The sequence below is a fragment of the Sminthopsis crassicaudata genome, chromosome 3 (assembly GCF_048593235.1).
Source record: "Sminthopsis crassicaudata isolate SCR6 chromosome 3, ASM4859323v1, whole genome shotgun sequence".
In the NCBI taxonomy this organism is placed as follows: domain Eukaryota; kingdom Metazoa; phylum Chordata; class Mammalia; order Dasyuromorphia; family Dasyuridae; genus Sminthopsis; species Sminthopsis crassicaudata.
In genome coordinates, this window is record NC_133619.1 from 593,193,380 (window position 1) to 593,215,264 (window position 21,885).

At 38.2% G+C, this 21,885-nt stretch overlaps 1 protein-coding gene across 4 annotated transcripts in view; it reads right to left on the bottom strand.

Moving 5' to 3' along the window:
• TRIT1 (tRNA isopentenyltransferase 1) overlaps nt 1-20,027 on the bottom strand; it is a 66,363-nt gene extending 46,336 nt beyond the window's left edge. Inside the window, exons 1-2 of one of the 4 annotated variants that reach the window (XM_074305246.1) lie at nt 19,814-20,008; nt 18,570-18,778 (exon numbers count right to left, since the gene is read on the bottom strand). Coding sequence is in view for 1 of the 4 variants with exons in the window: in XM_074305244.1 (XP_074161345.1) it covers nt 19,814-19,993 (180 nt within the window). In the remaining 3 variants the exon portion in view is untranslated. Of the gene's footprint in view, nt 1-18,569; nt 18,779-19,813 lie in introns of all 4 variants that reach the window. The other 3 variants (XM_074305245.1, XR_012488504.1, XM_074305244.1) reach the window with 3 other exon arrangements.
• Nucleotides 20,028-21,885: the final 1,858 nt, after the last annotated feature.

A 21,885-nucleotide genomic window follows, 5' to 3' on the forward strand; every position in this document is an offset into this window, starting at 1 on the left:
CAAGAAAACAATTCAATCAAGCCTCCTACAGCATAGTTTCAGGCTTTGATAAGTGGGACTCTGGACACAATCCAATTTGTTAAGGTCTTTCCTAAAACATGACACTCAGATTCCTACACAATACCTTTAGATGTGGTCTAACCAGAAAGGAGAACAATAAAATCATTACCTCTCTGGCTTGGGATTCTATATTTCTATTAATGCAGCCTAAGATCAGGCCTTAGTTTCCAAACCCTCTGAAAAATGAGAGGGTGAGACTAGACAATCTCTCTGATCTTATAATTTCTTCACTGGACAAGTCTCAAAGACTCTTCTTGCCTACACTGAATAGATCAAACTAAATCAGATTGTATTTCACTTTAGCACATATAGAATACCATGTACAAGTTTCCAGACACCTAAAATAAACTGTATACAACTAATCCTAGATCCAGATAGTCTGCTTCTATAACACTGCTGCCATTCAATTAACCCAGAATGTTCACCCTTAAAAATATAAACTCTTTCTAAATGTCTTGTGCTCTGCCCTTTTGGCCAATAATCACTTCCTTTTCCAAACAAACTATAGTACTTGAGATCTGTCTCTAATTCTCTTCCTTTAAAGTACTAAAAGAAGAGTCATAGAATACAGGCACCTCATCCCACACAATCCAAGAGCTCACACATTTTTCACACAGCAGAAGAGGCCAAGGAGCCCAGAAGCTCAGTAAAGATTAGGTGAATCAAACATGCTGTCTTTTCTCTCATTTTGTCAAGCTGTTAAAAACTCAGTCCTTTAAAAAGGACTGTCTCTACTACCTGTGGCATATGTCCCCATCACACTGCAGATGATGAGGGTCTTTACTCAGCCTTTTGTTTTCCATCCTACTAATAGGATTTTGTAATTTTCACATTCCCTTTCTCTTTCCTGGAACAAAATAGGATAAACCTGTTTCTGGTACAAAATCCTGCTTCTAGAGGATGAATCCAAGCAGACACAAAGAAAACCTAGCTTCACGATTACAACCATGATACCCAATCAGACTGCAGTGAGGAGCGAAGAATTTATCTGATGCTCTCTCCAATGCTTTCTTCAAAAACAAAGTAGACTATGCCCCAATGCAGAATGGGCTAAAAACATTGATCCTTCCTCTCTGTAGAAATCACAATGCTGCACTTGTTTATTTTCCTTAACTTACAGTTGAGAATTTGTAATATTACACCATCTTTGGATGTCTTTTGCCAAGTGCCTTCAAGTTTCTCAGTGAAGCACTTCATCTAGTTACTAAGGCCTTGAACATATACAGAGAACAAGCTCAGGATTCTTTCTGAAATACCTCAGGCATTACAAAATACCCTGAAAACCCGGCTTAGTTCCAAGCTCTGCCATTTGCCCAATTGTACAACCTCTCATTTTTCTGTGCTTCAATTTTTCCATGTGGAAAAAAGGGGGAGGGGAGGAATAACATTAACTGCTTACTACAGAAATATCAGGATGAACGAGCACATCCCCAATTCACTGATTTAATGTGAAGCATTTGGGGTTTGAGAAAAAAAAAAATTAAAGCAAAGCAACAATAGTACAATAGAAACACCAATGTTTCCCGTGCAAGGCTTTGAGAACAGATTAGAGGGCCCTTACATTTGCCCTGTCAGCTGTGCAGGAATCCACAGCTCAGCCTTGCAGGGGACCATCTGTCTTCACCCGAAAATGAGCAATGCCTCATAGACAGAGGATGTCAACTCCCCATAGAGACTGCTTATGCTGAACAAGCAGGAGACTGAAAGCCTAAATCAGAATAATTGGGTATCTGAGCTACAGTGGGGAGGGTTAGTCCAGTACTCTCTGGGCTCTGTGACTCTACTGCTTAGCTACAGAAGGATTCCATTAATAAAGGGGTCACTGTGTACCAGGCCTCATGCCTACATTATCACAACAGGTGGTCTCTGGAACCCCCTCACCCTCACATACTCCCCACCCCACCATGATTTCTACTCCAACAGCTGCCCAAACACTGCCAGCATTTGTCTGATGTTTGCAAAACCAGGACCAGGCATTTCCCATGAATGGACAGAGGGTTGGAACTTAGCCTCTATCAAATGGTACAGAATGATAAGCTGACAGAGCAAATTGTAAGGGCATTATACTCTATAAACACTCACAGAGTCACAGGATATCAGAACTGGGAGGGACCTTTGAGTCCTCATCTAAACCAATCTCATTTTACAAAGAAGTAAATGAGGGTCCAGAAAAGGGACTAGTCCAAGGTCAAACCACTAGTAAGGAGTAGAGACAAAACAAAAACACAATCCCAGGACTCTTAGTCTTGTGCTTTTTATTCTATCCCCAACCTGCCTATTCAAATCCCTGTAGGGAAAAAAAAAAAAAAAAAAAAAAAAGGACAACAAATCTCTGTAGATATAATGCACATCATTAATATGAACTTGATTAATTTGAGTATTCTCTTAATAAAGGGAAAGAAACATTGAGAAAAGAGGAAACAAGGAATCCCAGATTTTTTTGAGGGCAGGGATTGTGTCATTTTCATTTCTGTAAACTTAGCTCTCAGCAATAAACTGAAAAGTTAAAAAAAAAAAATGTGTGGAGACACACATCTGGTAGATTACATAGTTCTGTTCTACATTTTTCCAGTATCTGCTAAATTTAATTGAAGGTGCTAGAATAGGATTCATAATGACCCGAATGTGAATCCTGCCTCCAATTCATAATGACAGTGGGAATCTAAACCAATCACTTAACCACACAGCCTCAATTTCCTCATGTGTAAAATGAAACTAATAACAGCACCTACTTCACATGGGTACTATGATAATCGAATGAGAGAATATGAAATGTTTTACAAACGTTAAAGCACTGTATGAAATGTTAACCATTATTATTTTCAGTAAGACAACAAATCAAATGCCAGCAAATGTTAAGTATTAAATAACACTTTGGGAGCGCTTTCACCTCCATTTAAAGCTAAACAACATTTCACCAAAGCAAATCACAATTAAGATCCAAGAACAAAGAAGAAAAAAGAACCAAGCCTCTTATGAATCAAAATAGATGTCACAGTAAGCACTTAGACTGTACACACAGAATACTTTATTCATAGGGGACCCTTTCAAATTCTTAAGAGCCAGCTTACTCTTACTTTACACATATTCCTAATGGACTTCATTAGCTAGTTTCTAAATCCACAAAAGGATTATAAGCAGCAAATGAAGGGGAGTGAGGAAGAGAAAGAGTCAAAGTTTCCAGAAATGGTTGAGAGAACATTTGGCAGGGTTGGTGGTGTAAGGGCAGCTGAAGAGTTAATCTTGTAATACAAATGGAAGTTTGAGAGTCAATGACTGAAGTCAATAAAAATGGATAAAAGTGAACAAGATCTATGACAAGGAGGGAACAAGAAAAAGCTTACGGACAGAATCTTGGAGGGTATTTACACAGAGGGGATGGAAAGAAAAGGAACAAGTGAAGGAAATCAAAGAATGGTCAGGGAAGAGAAATAACCAAGAAAGAAGTGTTTCAGAAATCAAAGGAGAGAACATCAATAACAGATTACATTTCCCAAATAAATAAATTTCATACTTCTATTTGGCCCTGAACTCAATCTAAATTCAATTTAAACATAACTATACTAACTAAAAAAACACACAATTTACAAATGGGATGGGGGAATCAAAACATGTTCATAATACATAGCCTATTAGAACTCAGAAGTGATATACTTTAACATATTTAACATGTATTGGTCAACCTGCCATCTAGGGGAGTGGGTGGGGGGGAAGGAGGGGAAGAGTTGGAACAGGGGGTTTTGCAATTGGAAAAATTACCTATGCATATATCTTGTAAATAAAAGGCTATTTAAAAAAAAAACTCAGAAGTGATTTTGTTAAAGATGATCAGCAGAAATTACCTGTCACTATACAGTATATAGCCATAGCTAATCTGGCTGGAATGGAATGCTGATTACTGATTACACTAATACACTAATTTAGTTTTTTTCAGGGATTCAACATTTAAGGTAAAACATGGGACAAAAGACCTGGATTTGGAGTTAAGACAAAGATTAGCATCCTGGCTCTGCCCTTTATTATCCTGTGTGTTCTTAAACAAGTCTCTTAGCATCTCTAACTCTCAGTTTCCTCATCTGTAAAATGAAAAGATTGGAAGAAAAGATCTCTGGAGTTCCTTCCAACTCTATAATTATGTTCCTAAGATCAGTCAGTTATACTTGATAGAACATGGTGAGACATAAACAAGTTCATGAACTCTGATAGGGAAAAAAAAAAAATTACCTCCCTCTAATTGAAAATTATTTCCAAAAAATAAAAAAAAATTATTTCCTTCAGTTTTGAATGAAAAACCCAAATGATAGTACCTGTGATTTATCAAGAGAAATCAAATAGTTTTATCACATTACATTTGTTGCAAATAGTTCAAAATGTTTCTATTCTTCAGTACTTCAAGTCCTCCCTCCTCCCTATGAATGCATGTAATCTTCTCAATCTTCCCACCTACAGAATGGATTTCAATACAACTGGCTTCCAGATTTTATTCGTTAAAACAACCTGAGTACTGTATGAAGATGGATTCTGATGGAAGTGGATATCTTCAACATAGAGAAGAGCTAATCCAATTCCAATTGATCAATGATGGACAAAATCAGCTACATCCAGAAAAGGAACACTGGGAAATGAGTGTAAACTGTGAGCATTGTTTTTTGTTTTGTTTTGTTTTGTTTTTCTTCCCAGATTATTTTTACTTTCCGAATACAATCCTTCCTTTGCAACAACAACAACAACAGCAACAAAATTCGGTTCTGCACATATATATTGTACCTAGGATATATTATAAGATATTTAATATGTATGGGAATGCCTGCCATCTAGAGGAGGGGTTGGAGGGAAGGAGGGGAAAAATTCGGAACAGAAGGGAGTACAAGGGATAATGTTGTAAAACAAAAAAAAAAAAAAAAAAAAAAAAAATTACCTATGCATATGTACTGTCAAAGAAAATGTTATAATTATAAAAATTAATTAAAAAAAAAAACCTGAGAAGGGGTTCGGGATTCATAAGATTGAGCAGAATGTAAAAGGGGTCCATCACAAAAAAAAAAAAAAAAAGGTTAAGAACTTCTGATCTAGATTGGCTAAGATGACAGGAACAAATAATGATGAATGCTGGAGGGAATGTGGGAAAACTGGGACACTAATGCATTGTTGGTGGAGTTGTGAAAGAATCCGGCCATTCTGGAGAGCAATTTGGAACTATGCTCCAAAAGTTATCAAACTGTGCATACCCTTTGATCTAGCAGTGCTACTACTTATATCCCAAAGAAATACTAAAGAGGGGAAAGGGACCTGTATGTGCCAAAATGTTTGTGGCAGCTCTTTTCGTAGTGGCTAGAAACTGGAAGATGTCCATCAAAAATGGTTGGGTAAATTATGGTATATGAAGGCTATGGAATATTATTGCTCGGTAAGAAATGACCAGCAGGATGAATTCAGAAAGACTTGGAGAGACTTGCATGAACTGATGCTGAGTGAAATGAGCAGAACCAGAAGATCACTATATACTTCAACAACAATACTGTATGAAGATATATTCTGAGTGAAGTGGTTATCTTCAACATAAAGAAGATCCAACTCACTTCCAGTTGATTAATGATGGACAGAAACAACTACACCCAGAGAAGGAACACTGGGAAGTGAATGTAAAGTATTAGCACTATTGTCTTTCTACCCAGGTTACTTATACTTTCGGAACCTAATTCTTAACGTTCAACAAGAAAATTGGATTTACACACATATATTGTGTCTAGATTATACTCTAACACATGTAAAATGTATGGGATTGCCTGTCATCTAGGGGAGGGAATAGAGGGAGGGAGGGGAAATTTTGGAAAAATGAATACAAGGGATAATGTTATTTAAAAAAAATTGCTCATGCATATGTATTGTCAAAAAAAATTTTATAATTATAAAATTAATTGAAAAAAATTAAAATAAAATAAAATCCTAAATCCCCCAAAAAAACAAAAAACTTCTGATCTAAATTGGAAGTAGGCAAACTATAGGCAAATTAAGGATGGTTATTAAATTTTTCAAGTTTTATTGTATTTTTAAAAATATAGATATCACTCAATTCAGAGTTATACTAAATTTACAATTAGCAGGTTGTAGCTTGCAGACCCGGGTTCTAAAGGTTTTAGGGCCTGAAGTTCTTTTTAAAATCTTTAACTGGAGACAATCAGGTGGCTCTTTAAAGGATAAAGCACTGGCTAAGGGTCAGGAATTTAAATCCAGCTTCGGATATTCCCTGGTCTCTGGGCAAGTCACTTAACCCCTCAATTCCTCAACTGCAAAATGGGGGCCCTGAACTCCCAGACTTGTGAAAATCAAATGAGATAGTATTTACAAAGTGCTTATTAGTACTATGCTAGGCACACAGTAATTTAATAGATGCTTATTTCATTTTCTTCCTCTTCCATTCTTTGGAATGGATAAAAAGGGAAAGGTTAGGAAAACTGTGTTCCATAGTCAAGAAAAAAAGAATGAGAAAGGAAAAAAGATATGTTAGCTTTCAATCCATAAGCTCTCCCTAATAACAATAGCTGACATTTATTTACTCAAGGTGGTTAAGGTTTACAGCACTTGATATAAACCAATCTAATTTGAGCCTCTCAAGATGAGGAAACTTAAGTTCATAAAGGTTAAATAAAGAGTTTGTGGTCAGAGGAATTTTTTTTAAATATCTTATTTTCCCCCAATTATATGTAAAAACTATTTTAAATACCTTTTGTTTATCTTTTTTTAAAGTTCTGAGTACTAAAGTCTATCTCTTTCTCCCTCCCCACCCCTTTCCTTGAGAGAGTAAGCAATCTGATATAGGTTATACATGTACAATCATGTAAAACATTTCCATATTAGTCATTTTGTATAAGAAGACTTAAAAGAAAGAAAAACAATATGCTTCAATCTGTATTCAAACAACATCCATTCTTTCTCTGGAAATGAATAGCATTCTTCATCATGAATCCTCTGGAACTGTCTTGGGTAACTGTATTACTGAGATTAGCTAAGTCATTTATAGTTGTTTGCTGGATGATATTGCTATTACTGTTTAAAATGTTCTCCTGGTTCTGCTCACTTTTCTTTATATGGGTTCATATAAGTCTTTCAAGATTTTTCCAAAACTATCCTGTCTTTCATTTCTTATATCAAAAGAATATTCCATTATAATCATATACCACAACTTGGTCTGCCATTCTCCAATTTAGGGGCATCCTCTTCATTTCCAATTCTTAGCTACCATAAAAAGAACTGCTATAAACACTTTTGTATAAATAGGTTCTTTCCCCTTTTTAAAAAAATCTCTTTGGGATATAGACCTAGCAGAGAAAAGGAGGGAAAAACAGTCGCTGGGGGATTGGGAAGTGTAACTTCATTCATTCAATAAGCATTTTTTAAGGATTTACTATCTGTCAGGCAGTTGGTCCATGAACTTAAAGTACCAAAGATAAATAAGGCTACAGAGAAAGGCAGGGAAGGCAGTGATACTGTATCCCAAAGGCAAGTATCAAACATAAAATGTTTTAGGGCTTACAAAATGTTTCACATAGCAGAGGTGTAAGTTTTTGGCCTTGAACAATGCATGAATTTGTTTTGCTTGGGGGCAGCTAGGTGGTGCAGTGTATAGAACACCAGCCCTAAAGTCAGGAGGACCTCAGTTCAAATCTGCCCTCAGACATTTAACACTGCCTAGCTGTGTGGCCCTGGACAAATCACTTAACCCCAATTGTCTCAAAAAAAACAAAAACAAAAACAAAAAACAATTGTCTAATGAGAAACAGAAGTAGGGAAAAATAAAATAATTTTCTGTAATTGAAAAAAATTAAATTAAAAAAATTTCCCCCCAAAAAAATCCAAAGTGTTTTGCATAGCACAAATGATCTTGATAATAGTTCCATCCATGAGGTGAGCAGCAGAGATATCGCTAGCTACATTTTGCAAATGAGGAAAAGAGTTGACTTGCCATAGTCACATAGCTTATAAAAAGAGAATTTGATCTGAGCCTTTTAAACCCAGAATTCTCTGTCCACTACATCACACTGCCTCCCAAATTCTGGAACTGTTCAATAGCTTAATCCAATTGTTATTGAGCCATTTTTCAATCCTGTCTGATTCTTTATGACCCCATTTGGGGTTTTCTTGGCAAAGATATTGGCACAGTGATTTGTTATTTCCTTCTCCCAGCGCATTTTTACAGATTAAGAAGCTAAGGCAAAAAGAGTTAAATGACTTGTCCAGGGTCAAACAGCTAGTAAACTTTTGAGGGCAGATTTGAATCCACTAAGATAAGTCTCTTTGAGTCCAGACCTGTTAGGATTCTTACAAGGTGCTAAGTCAATAGAATGAATAGAGAAAATAATTATCTAATGCAGTATGATTGATCTGATCCTACAAAGAGATGTTATGGGCCAGAACTTGAAACAAGGTACTGAGTAGAACTGAGGAGACAATGATTAAATCTAATTTAGCACTGATTTAATCCTACAATAAATAATGGTTTCCTCCTGATATAATGATTGATATATACTCAGTGTGGGACATATAAGCGAGAAGCTCTCAGAACTTCAGGAGAACTTCAAGGAACTTTGGGAGAGGGCCAAGAAGAACTGCAGGAGATTCACAACTAGGATTGACTTCCAGGAGATTCACAAGCCCACCCACAAGCCCACTCTCTGGGAAGAGATTCAGAGTCCAAGATTCAGTTTCACTTCCATGTTTGTGCTGGCTGGAGACATTCAGACAAGAGCTCTGGGGAGGCAAGGAGAGAGGAAGGCCTCCAGAAAACTAGCCGAGCCCCAAGTGAAGGAGATAAGATTTTGGAAGACAATAAAGGAGTTGGACTTTAACTCCTGGAACTGAAACTAAGGCTGCCTCCAGAAGCTCCCCAAGAAAACCTGCTCCCAGAGAACGATTATATTTTAAAGAAAAGAGAACATTACATAGACCCAGCACTCTATCCACTTTAATACAAAGCTGCTTAATCTAGTAACTCTAGTCAATTTTTATTCAAGTTAACCAGATATAAATGATTTTCATACTGGGAAGAAGATCAATCTTTTGACCAAAATGCCATTTTGGTTTAAAGTTACACCACAGAATATGAGCAGAAAGCGTTAAGAATTAAAAGCATGTGTGTGTGTATATGTGTGTGTGTGTGTGTGTATATATATATATATATATATATATATATATATATATATATATATATTCCAAAGAGATTTTAAAGAAGGGAAAGGGACCTGTATGTGCAAGAATATTTGTGGCAGCCCTCATTGTGGTGGCCAGAAACTGGAAACTGAGTGGATGCCCATCAACTGGAGAATGGCTGACTAAGTTGTGGTATATGAATATTATGGAATATTATTGTTCTGTAAGAAATGACCAGCAGCATGATTTCAGAAAGGCCTGGAGAGACTTATATGAACTGATGCTGAGTGAAATAAGAAGGACCAAGAGATCATTATATACTTTAACAACAATAATATATAATGATCAATTCTGATGGACGTGGCCCTCTTCAACAATGAGATGAACCAAATCAGTTCCAATAAAGCAGTAATGAATTGAACCATCTAGACCCAGCAAAAGAACTCTGAGAGATGACTATGAAGCACTACATAGAATTCCCAATCTCTCTATTTTTGTCCATCTGCATTTTTTATTTCCTTCACAGGCTAATTGTATACTATTTCAAAGTCCAATTCTTTTTGTACAGCAAAATAACTGTTGGACATGTAAACATATATTGTATTTAACTTATACTTTAACATATTTAGTATGTTTTAGTCAACCTGCCATCTGGGGGAAGAGGTAGGGGAAAGGAGGGGAAAAGTTGGAACAAAAGGTTTTGCAATTGTCAAAGCTGAACAGAGTTCCCCTGCTCTAGATAGTCACAGTGAATCAGACCAAACTATTTTCACTGAATTAAAAATTACATAGAAACTCAAGGTATTATTAAGAGTAAATGCCAACTTTACATATATATATATAAAAATCTCTGGCATAGGAAACAACCCTAACTTGGAGTTCCATATTGTTTATGGTTTCCTCATTCTTAAAAATTCTTGCTTAAACTCTAGCTACCTCCCTATATCTTTCTTCTCTTTTATACTTAAATTCCTATTTTCCTTCAAAACTAAATGCAAATGAGTTTACTTCAAAATTTAGGTGCAAGGCTTCTGCATGAAGCACTTCCTGATCCTCTGCTACTTGTAGTCTAGTCTCCCCCCAAAATCTTACATTATTTATATGTTATCATATTATTATATTTTGTATAATATTATATTATATTATATTTTGTAAGAACTTGTACAAATGTTCTCTCCCATGGCAGTAAATTTCAGTTCACCGACTGCAAGGGAGAAGTCTTGCTAAACTATGTATAGACGGACATTAATATAATATAGTAACTGAAACTATAACATTGACATAAATGGATTCTAAACATCACTGCAATATTTGAACAAGGCCTCTTTCACCTAGTCTGTTAGCTTTTCCCCATGACTTTGTGGTCAACTACCTCAACCCTCTCTGGATATTATAAACTTTCACACTAACTATCATGCCCCCTGCTGCACCAATTCCCAGAGACATATTATTCCCAGTGTATCTTTTATTCTTCTTCTAGGCTAAATAACACAGGAATTTCTTCCAGACAAGAATATGCAGTTTTCAAAGCAATCCAAGCTATCAACAATAATAATAGCTAACACATACCACTTGCTATATGCCAGGACAGGTGCTAAATGCTTTACACTCATCTGTTTTGATCCTTCTGAGAGGTCAATGTTATTATTACAGGTTAAATCCCATTTTATCGATGAGGAAACTGAGTTGAACAGAAAATTGTGGTCTTCCTGACTCCAAGTCCAGAGCTCTATGCATTGAACCATGAAAAATGCTCCAAAACATAAAGAGAAGAATAAATTGAAGCAACTCTGGGGACCTACCTTAAATCCATCAGACTGATAAAAGTTGCAAAGAGTTTCTAGGAAATAAACACATTGTTGCACTCGATGAGGCTATGAACTAACCCATCTATTCTGGAAAACAATTTGAAACCATAAACAAAAATTCACTAAACTATGCACACCCTTTGACCCAAGACAAAACTCTATAGCTTCTCCTTTTGAAGTATCAAAGAACTGGAAACTAAATGGGTGTCCATCAATTGGGGGAAGAGACCAATTTGTACATATGAATATCAAAAAATTATTACAGCTACATAAATGATAGAACGGACTGTATCAGAGAAAACCATGAAGACATATAAAGTGATAAAGTACAGTGAGCACAATGAGAACATATACAAAAGACAAAAAAACTCTGAAAGACTTAACTCAGATAAATGTAGTGACTAACCCCTATTCCAACTAACTCACTATGAAAAACGCTATCCCTCTTCTCTCAGAGAAATGATGGAAGAAAGATGTAAAATAAGACAGAAATTTTTGGATATGGTTAATGCGGGGATGTTTTGCTTGACTGTGCATATTCATTTTTCTTTTTCAAAGGGAGAAAATGAGAGGGAAAGGGAAGACAAGATTAGGTTCTTCTTCCCCCACCTAAGAAGGGAATGGAGGAAAGGGAAGTCCAGAAGGAATGATGCTTGGCACACAGTAGGTTCTTAATAAATGCTTGCTGTCTTGATTTGACAGACAAACAGGACAGCTTTGAAAATTACATACTGAATTTATTATAGACTTAAAAAGAAAAGTAAGTGCTACCTAACAGATTTGCAGTTTCATGAATAATCTTCTGTCATTCCATATATATGGAAATGCTCATTTTATTTGGTACTTAAAGCAACTAAGAGATTGCATTCCAACCATAATTTTAAGTTCGATATAAAATATATATATATAGGCCCATTACAATTGCATCCTGGCCAACTTCAGTTGAGTCTTTGCCACTACACAATACTTTTATTCATGCCTCATTGATTCCCTACGATATACAGGTCTTCATAGCTTTAAAAAAAGAAAATGAAAAGAAAGAACTTATTTCAGACTACAGCCCCCTTTTTCTAAAATTCAATTTCCTCAATCCTCTCAAGGGAAAATTTCTAATACAAGTATTTATAACCAAGTACCACATCTTTTACCTTCTAGTTACAATCAGAAATAAAAATGTTTTTTTCAAAGGCCTTTACTGCCAAATCCAATGATTTGTTTATCTTTTCTCAGAACTCATTCTTCTTGGCTTCTTTGATACTGTTAATCAATCCAATTTTTCAATATTTTCTTTTAGTCTTCCCTAATACATCCTGCTTTTCCAGATTCCTCTTTAATCACCACTGACTGCTGTGTCTCTCATTTCAGAGATTCATTCTCCTGTTGCTTTCCAGCTATGAGTGTTCTCCAAAGAACCTTGAACTCCTTCCTTTCTCTCTTTTCTTACATTCTCTCCTTTGAAAAACTCATCCAATGGGGGAAGAGACCAATTTGTACATATGAATATGATGACTATTATTCTATTATGATAACTTCCAAATATTTATTGCCAAACTTATTAACCAAAACCTAGTACATATCTAAAATATTTCTTATGGCCAAAAACTAGGTCCCTAAAACTAAATTCCCCCTCTTTATTCCCCTGTGTATACCAATTTGACTCAAATTCAGTAGATATTGATATTAAGCATCTATTGTTTGCAAAACACCACACTGGTTGCTGGAAGAGATTAAAGTTTTAGATAATGAAGTTTAGAGTTTAGATGAGAAATAATGACACAAACATGGATACACAACTATCACGGAAGATCAGCATGTTTGAAACTGTTTAAAACAAAGTGCTTTTTAAGGAACAAAAGAAAAGATAATTACTGAAAGAGAGATCATGGAAGACTTCATGTAGTAAATGTCATTTGGATTAGGGTTTAAAGGAAAGCTAGGAATTCAGTAGACCAGCTCTAAGCTTTATTAGAACCTCAGGGAAAAGTATAGAAAGAGACCACTGATCAAAGATCACCTTTAAGAAAACCCAAAAGGAAAACTTCCAGAAACCAGAGTTCCTATATCAAGGAAAAAATAAGCACCCAGAAAGAAGCAGTTCAAGTGCTCAAGAAATCACAGATTGTCAGGATCACATTAAAACCTAGAAGCTTTTACTAAAAAGGAAAGCTCTTAAAATAGGGTATTTCAAAAGGCAAAAAAAAAAAAAAAAAAAGCACAGAAGAATGAAGGGAAGTTTTGAAAGTAATGTGGAGTGTATATATATATATTTTAAACAAAAGCAAACACATGAAATGTAGATTGTTTCAAAAGCAATCCTATTTTTACATTTTACATATAAGAAAAAATATTTAAATTCAGAATTTTTTTTAGAAAAAATTAAAAAATGTTCAAGCAGGAGGAACAGTAGGAGCAAAAGATAAGTAGACATAGCAAAAAAAAAAATATGCTTGCTTGGAAAACAGAATACTTGGAAAAGAACAAAATGAGATAAAACTGGAAAGGAAAGTTGGCATCAGACATGCAAGGGCCTTAAATATTAGGATAAGAAATTTAAACAACTTGCCAGGCAATAAGGAGCAATTAAAGATCAATTTAGAGAGGGTGACATATCTAGATCAAAGCACAAGGAGAATTAATTTAGTGGCACTGGAGATGTTAGGAAAAAAAAAAAAAAAAAAAAAAAAAAAAAAAAGCCCTGGCCCTCATGGAGCTTGCATTCTAAAAGGGGAGATAACTTGTATATCAATAGTACAGGACAATTAAAGGGAGGAACACATTTACTATCTAAGGATATGGAAAAAGCTTCTTGTAGATGTAATTCTTGATCACTGAGCTAAGTCCAGAAGGGAATGAGAGATTCTAAGATAGAAAAGGGAGGAGAGAAGCCATTCAAGTCACAGAGGCCAGTAAGTATCAAGGCACAAGGACAAGAGGAGAAATGTCACATATGAAGAAAAGTAAGAAGGCCAATTTGGCTGAACCACAGAATGCATGTAAGGAAGTAACATATAATAAAAGTACCTAGCAGGTATGAGGCCAGGTATTAAAGGACTTTAAAGAATAAAGTGAGAATGAGCCACTAGAGCAAGTTCTTAACCTTCTCTGTCACAATCCTCCCTGGAAGTTTGGTGAAGTTTATGAACTTCTTCCCTGAATGTTTTTAACTGCATAAAATGAAATGCCTACGATTACAAAAGAAATTAATTGTACTGAAATACACTTATCACTTCCAAATGAAAACTCTCAAGAACATCATAGTCAAAATTTGGAACCTACATGCCAGAAACAAAACAAAACATAAAAAGACCAAAAAAATCCTCCTAAAACTGCAATCTTCCAGAAAGAAATTCAAATACCAAGGAAGTCACAGTCAGGATTACACATGAATTAACAATCACCACTTCAAAGGAGTGGAGAGATTGGAAAATGATATTTAAAAGAAAAAAGAAGCCTACAGCCAAGATTAACTTATCTAGCAAAACTGGGTATAATCCTACAGGGGAAAAAATTAATCTTTAATGAAATAGAGAACTTTCAAGCATTTCTGACTAAAAGACAAGAGCTTAATAGATACTTTCTTGCTCGAACACAGGAATTAGGAATTAAGAGAACAATAAAAACAGACAATTTTAAGGTAATAATAAATAATAAACTATTTCCATTCAAATACAGAAGGATGATACATGTATTCCCTCAACACTTAACTGGTGACAGACAGGAAGTCCAATTTTGCAAGGTCTGAGGGTGTTTTTATTATACCTTGATCATCTTATGAAAAAAATGGAAAGAGAAAGGAAGAGGAATACTCTAGGAATGAAAGGGAAGGAAGGTTAGGAAAATTATCCTACATAAGCAGGATGAGCAAATAAGCATCTATAACAAATAAGGAAAAGAGAATAAGGGGAAATAGTTAATGCTTGATCCTCATCCTCAACTGAAATGTTCAAAAGAAAAAAGAATACATATAAACAAAACTCATTCAAAAGGATAAATAAGAGGATAGATATGAAAGAGATAATTAGAAGGTAGATTAAGGCATAGATTAGTCCTAAACAAAACAAACACTTCACTAAGGTCATACAAAATATTTACAGCTCTTTTTGAGGTAGTAAAGAATCAGAATCTGAGAGGGTATCCATAAATTGAGGAATGTATGAACAAGTTATTGGGGGCAGCTAGGTGGCACAGTGGATAGAGCACCAGCCCTGAATTCAGGAGGACCCACTCCAGTTCAAATCTGGTCTCAGACACTTAACACTTCCTAGCTGTGTGACCCTGGGCAAGTCATTTAACCCCAGCCTCAGGAAAAAAAAAAAAAAGTTATAATATTGTGATGGGATTGTTCCGGTGCTATACAAAATGATGATAGGGGTGATTTCAGGGACCACTGTTAAGACTTAAATGAAGTGAGAGCAGAACCAAAAAAAAAAAAAAAAATTTATACAAAGGCAACATTATGAGAAGGACAAACAAGTTCAAAAGAATTAGGAACCCTCAAAGGATTCAGAGACAATTTTCAGTTGAAGAAATTAAAGCTTTTTATAATCATGAAAAAATGCTCTAAATCACTATTGATTATAGAAATGCAAATTAAGACAACTCTGAGGAATCACTTCACATCTCTCAGATTAGCTTAAAAAAAAGGAAAAAACAATGATAAATGTTGGAGGAGTTGGGGAAATTGAAACAACTAATGCATTGTTGGTAGAGTTGTAAAATAACTAAACTATTCTGGAGAGCAATTTGGAACTATGCCTGAAAGGCTATAAAACTGTATGGTTTTTGATACAGCAGTCTCACTACGGGGTATATATCCCAAAGAGATCACAAAAGGAAAAGAACCCACAGGTGCAAAAATGCAAAAATGTTTGTAAGAGCCCTTTTTGTAAAAGAAACTAGAGGGGGCAGTTAGGGGGCAATTAGGGGACAGCTAGGTGGTGAAGTGGATAGAGCATCAGTCCTGAAATCAGAAGGGCCTGAGTTCAAATCTGGTCTCAGACACTTAACGCTTCCTAGCTGTGTGACCCTGGGCAAGTCACTTAACCCCAATTGCCTCAGCAAAAAAAAAAAAGAAACTAGAAATTGAGTGGATGCCCATCAGTTGGGGAATGGCTAAATAAGTTATGGCATATTAATGTAATAGAATATTTTGTTCTATAAGAACTGATAAGCAGGCTGATTTCATGATTTCAGAAAAATCTTTAAAGTTTATATGAACTGATGCTGAGTAAACTGAGCAGAACCAGGAGAACATTATATGCAATAAGAGCAACATTATATGATGAACAACTGTGATGGACACGACTCTTCTCAACAATTTGGTGATATAGGCCAATTCCAATAGTTTTAAGAATGGAAACTGCCATCTGCATCCAGAGAGAACTATGGAGACTGAATGTGGATGGAAGCATAGTATTTTCACTTTTTTTTTGTTTTTTCTTTCTTGTGGTTTTTTCCTGTGTTCTGATTTTTCTTGCACAACACAACAAATATGAGAACATTTAAAAGGATTGTACAAGTATAACATATATTGCTTACTATCTTGGAAGGAGGGGAAGGGAGGAAGGGAGAAATAATTTGGAACACAAAAATCTTACAAAAAATAAATGTTGAAAACTACTTTTACATGTATTTGGAAAAATATTATTGAGAGAAAAAAAGAAAATAATGGTATAAAATATAGAAAACTATGTCAATAGTAACCATAGCACATAAAAAGAAGGCAGTCAGCAGTGGATAGAGCACCAGCCCTGAAGTCAGGAGGACCTGAGTTCAAATTTGACCTCAGACACTTAATACTTCCTAGCTGTGTGACCCTGGGCAAGTCACTTAACCCCAACTGCCTCAGCAAAAAAAAAAAAAAAAAAAAAAAAGGAAAGCAGTCAAGGGGAACAACAGATTTAGGAGGGAAGACTTTTTATCTTTATTTGTTTTAGACAGGTTGAGTCTGAAGTTGTCAGGTAGAATGTCCTGTGAGTAATGGAGTTGTAGGCCTGGAGAAAATCATCAGTAAATCATGTGCATAGAGGAAACAGTTAAAGGCCACCTCAGGAAACAGAAGAGCAAGTCAGCTAACTTCCCTGCCTGCACCAGTTTCCGTATCTATATAAGGAGAGAGCAAGACTAAGTGATCTCAAAAGTCTCTTTCAGCTCTATGTCTAAGAACTCCTTTTGATCTTAAGCTAAATTATATGCAGTGTGTTGGCTGAGAGAAGAGGAAAAAGGGAAGAAGACAGTCAACAAGAACAGAAGAGCTGATAACCAGCAGCAAAGATGAGGATATGTACCATCAATTTGTAGTGAGTGGGTAAAGTCAGCTCAATTTCTTGCCTTTCTTCAGCAATAATCTGCAACCCAGAATTAAGAAGTAGAAGAAAAATCATAGAGTATTATTTAATCAGGAATAAGGTTTACCTGTAATACTGAAAAATCTAGAGATTAAGTACAAAGGACTCTAGGAGACCAGTCCATGAAATGTTAAAATGGAAGGTCATGAGATCAAGGCTGAAAACGAAAAGGTAAAACAGAATAAAAAAAAGTCTAAGATAAGATAGGTCAAAGCCCAGACATAGTGACGGGGGCAAAGAATAGGTTTAGTATAAAGGAATAGAAGAGATAAAAGCATATCAGGCTGCAGTTGGAGAAATTTCAATCCCTAAACTCTTGGGAGGTATGACTTCATGTGTAATCTTGCCTTCTCTATGGGTAAGGGGAGAGGAAAGGGCAGAGAATTTTGATCTGAAAATAAAAATACAATTTAGGTAAAAAAAACTTGGGCATGGTGAAATTACAAAAAGTCTTAATCATGAGCACAATATAGTACGGCTGAAATAGGGTTGAGGAAGTCACTGAAATCAAAGCATTATGTGGTCAGAGATGTTAGAGAAGTCTTCAGTATGAACTATGAAGTCTATGAGATGATAACAAGGAATTAGATAGATATTAAAGCCACTGAGAAAAAGTCATCTGGAAACTGCCAAAGACATGGATGGGGAGAAGGTAAGGTAGACAGATTGAATGGACCTGAAAAGAGAAGTCATGGAAGTACAGTAATAGAACAATATGGAAGCAGCAATGGAAGGAAGAGGAAAAGAACTGAACTCCACCAACTCTGCTTTCTATTCATGAAAACAAGCAATGGGAACAACATTCTCCAGTGGAATGGGAAAGACTAAGCTTTCCTTATTTTACCTTCCTGCTTTCTAGGTCAGTCAATGAGCATTTATTAAGTAATGACTATATTTCAAGCACTAAAGAGCTAAGATATAAAGAAAGGCAAAAAATAATCCTCTGTACCTCAGAATTCAGCCCTCTAAATGCACTGTAGGGGTTAATCTAAATCTCTGCATACATAAAATGGTTTTTGCCCTCTTTCTTCCAAAATAAAGTCTCTGGTCTACTCAAACATTTCATGTTCATATTTTTTCTTCAAGCCTTTACTCCCCATACCATAATCTCTACGCCTTCCCTCCTTTACGCGGCCTTTCCTTTTTCCTCTTAATTCCAATGGTACACCCCAAATTCTACTTGCCTATGAAACCTTCCTTCACTTACTTTTCACTTCTCTGACTTGGACAGAACTCGGTTTGCCCTTTATCACAATCCTATGTTGTCATGCTGTCAGAATCGCTTGTCTAGTCTGCCCAGTTAATGATCTCTGTGAGGTTCCAGGTCATAGCTTTCATCGGGCATATTCCAGCATCCACACGTCAACGGACTGCCTCAAATCAGCAAGTTTCCTTTCATTCTTCTATCATTTCTCGCTTTTAAAAGGACAGAGAGAACACCCAAATAAGAAAACGCTCCCTTAAGAAAAGCTTTTAATACGTTTGCTCTCTGATACCAAAAGATTTAAAAAATACAGGTCTGTGTGTCCATTCCCCTTCCACCCCAACACTCCACCTCACACGCAGAGGGTATAGGGGAGTCATTAATATTCACTGAATGCTTCTAGAACACTCTTTCTAAAAGCACCCCAGGACCTCGCATTCCTGCCCTGTATAGGGAGGAGAAAGAGACACGAATGCCCGTCATCTGAGGTGAGGAGAAAGAAGGAAAGCGGGAGATGAGGAGCAGAAAGAACCACTGATTCAGAACCACTGGGAAAGAGCTTTGGGAGCATATGGTCCCATTCCTTCAATGTAACTCAACCAATAGGACTACACGGAAGGCTCCGAGTTCTGTGCTGGATCTACTGACGGACACAAGCGACTTCCCGAGGACAGCTGGTGTGGCTGGTCCGAGTCACCCTCTGCTCTAACTCGGGTTCTGTTGGGGCGCTCTGCGGTGCGCACGGTCGGGGTGAGGCAAGGAAACGACGCGGGGCACGGCGGGCAGGAAAAAAAGGGGGGGTTCGGGGAAGAATGACAGAGAAGGCTGGAAGGGAGAAGAGGAAGGGAGGGAGGGAGGGAGGGAGGGAGAAGAGGGAGGGAGGAAGGAGAGAAGGGAGGAAGGAAGAAAGGAAGGAGGGAAGGAAAGAGGGAAGGAAGGGAGGGAGGGAGGAAGGAGGGGGAGGGGAAAGAGGAGAAAGAGAAAAGAGAAAAGGATAGAGAAGGAGGAAAGGGGGAGGGGAGGCAGCGGGGAGAGAACGGGGACGGGCCTGCAGAGGAGGCTGCCCCGGACTCGGAGACGCCGGCGGGGGCTGCGGGAAGAAGGGGCTGAAGGACGGGTGCACGCCGCGCAAGGTGCCCGGCGCGGACATCTCAGGGGCCACACGGAGCCGGCCTCCTTCCCCTCTCCGGCCTCCCGCCATCCCGGACCTCCTCGCTCTCCCCTCATCCCCGGCCCGGCCGCGTTACCTGCATGGAATCGGCGCTGACGATCTCGCCGCCAAGCCGCTGACCCAGCTGCAGCGCCAGCTTGGACTTGCCAGTGCCCGTGGCCCCCAGAATCACCACGAGCGGCAGGGACCCCCGCAGGCCTCGGGCCCTAGGCCCGGCCCGCGCCGCGTTAGCAGCCGCCATGACCGCGGCCGCCATCCACACCGGAACCACTGCCGCGGCCGCGGGGGGAAGAGTGCCTGTCGCAAGCATCGCGAGAGCACGCTCGCAGCGCGCGCGCGCAGGGCGGCATCCCCATGGTGACCACGGTGTGGGAGTGAGAGAGGGCGGAGCCTGAAGAGCCGGGGCCTGGGGCGGGCGAGGGTGACTCAGACTGTTCCAAGCAGGTGGAGAAAAAAAGGAAGGGAGGAGTAGCTACAGAAGGCAAAGGTAAAAGGAAAGAGAACCCACATAAGGTCAAAGCTGGAAGGGACGCTACAGATGTCCGAATGAGGAAGGGAGGGTAATAAATGCTTTTATTTTTTTAAAGCATTTATTAAGCACCTACTGCGTGCCAAGCACTGTGCTAAACCTCTCCAATCATCTCACTTGATTTTCACAACGGCCCTGGGAGGTAGGTGCTCTTTAAATTATTCCCATTTCTCGGACGAGAAAACTGAGGCAGAAGTGAAGTCACACACAGCTAGGAAATGTCTGAAGCTGAATTTGAACTCAAGTCTTCTAGGCACCAAGTTCATCAACCCTATTTACAGCTCCTCCTAATCTCCCACCTGGCAGCTGAGGAAAGAAAGGTAGAAACACTGACCACTAGGTAACAGTCTCTCCCAGGTCTTCTGAATCCATTCGGGGACTTTCTCCCCAGGAGATCTGCTGCCTCCGGAACATTAAGAGATAAGGTCTCTTCGGGCCTCATTTTCCTCATCTGTCTAGTAGGGATGATGGTTTCGCTGTGAAGCCTTGTAGTACACTGCTGTGTCCGGTGAGAGAACGGTGCCTGGCACAGAGTAGGCGCTTAATAAATGCTGTTTCATCCCCCTTCCCTGGAGGATCCCCAAGGACTGCACCAGGGCCAGGAAGGCATCAGCGTTATCCCTTAATATCTCCTGAGGAAAAAAACTTCTTCAGGACTGGGAGCTGTCCAACGGGGTGTCTCAGGTCTTCCCAGCAGATACTGTAGCACTCACAGGATGCATCTCCAAGGCAATCTAATCTTCCTTGATTTCCAGAAGAAGAAACCGAGGGCCAGAGAGCCTCAGTCACCTACAACCTGCCTTCTGGAGCCGCCTACTATAACCCAGACTTCCATTAGACCTCCACTCCTGCCCCCACGAGTGCCCACTGTGCTGGCTGGCTCACACAAGAAACTGGAGAAAGTAGTATTAGATCATTCAGCAACTTCCTAAGGAAGAAAGAGGTGGCCCAGTCAGCACTACACACCTCTCAGATTGGCTAAGATGATAGTAAAAAATGTGACGAATATTGGAGGGGATGTGGGAAAACTGGGACACTGCTGCATTGTTGGTGGAGTTGTGAACGGATCCAACCATTCTGGAGAGCAGTTTGGAACTATGCCCAAAGGGCTATCAAACTGTGCATACCCTTTGACCCAGCAGTGCTACTACTGGGCTTATATCCCAAAGAAATACTAAAGAGCGGAAAGAGACCTATATGTGCCAAAATGTTCGTGGCAGCTCTTTTCGTAGTATCCAGAAACTGGAAACTGAGAGGATGTCCATTAGTTGGGGAATGTCTGAATAAGTTATGGGATATGAATGTTATGGAATATTATTGTTCTGTAAGAAACGATCAGCAGGATGATTTCAGAAAGACCTGGAGAGACTGACATGAACCGATGCTGAGTGAATTGAGTAGAACTAAGAGAACATCGTACACAACAACAATGGAGCTATTCTGATGGACAGGGCTCCTTTCAACAATGAGGTGATACAGACCAGTTCCAATGGACTTGTGATGGAGAGAGCCATCTGCACCCAGAGAGAGAACTGTGGGGACTGAGGGTGGATCACAACATAGTGTTTTCACTTTTTTGTTGTTTGCTTGCTTTTTGTTTTCTTTCTTGTTTTTTTTTC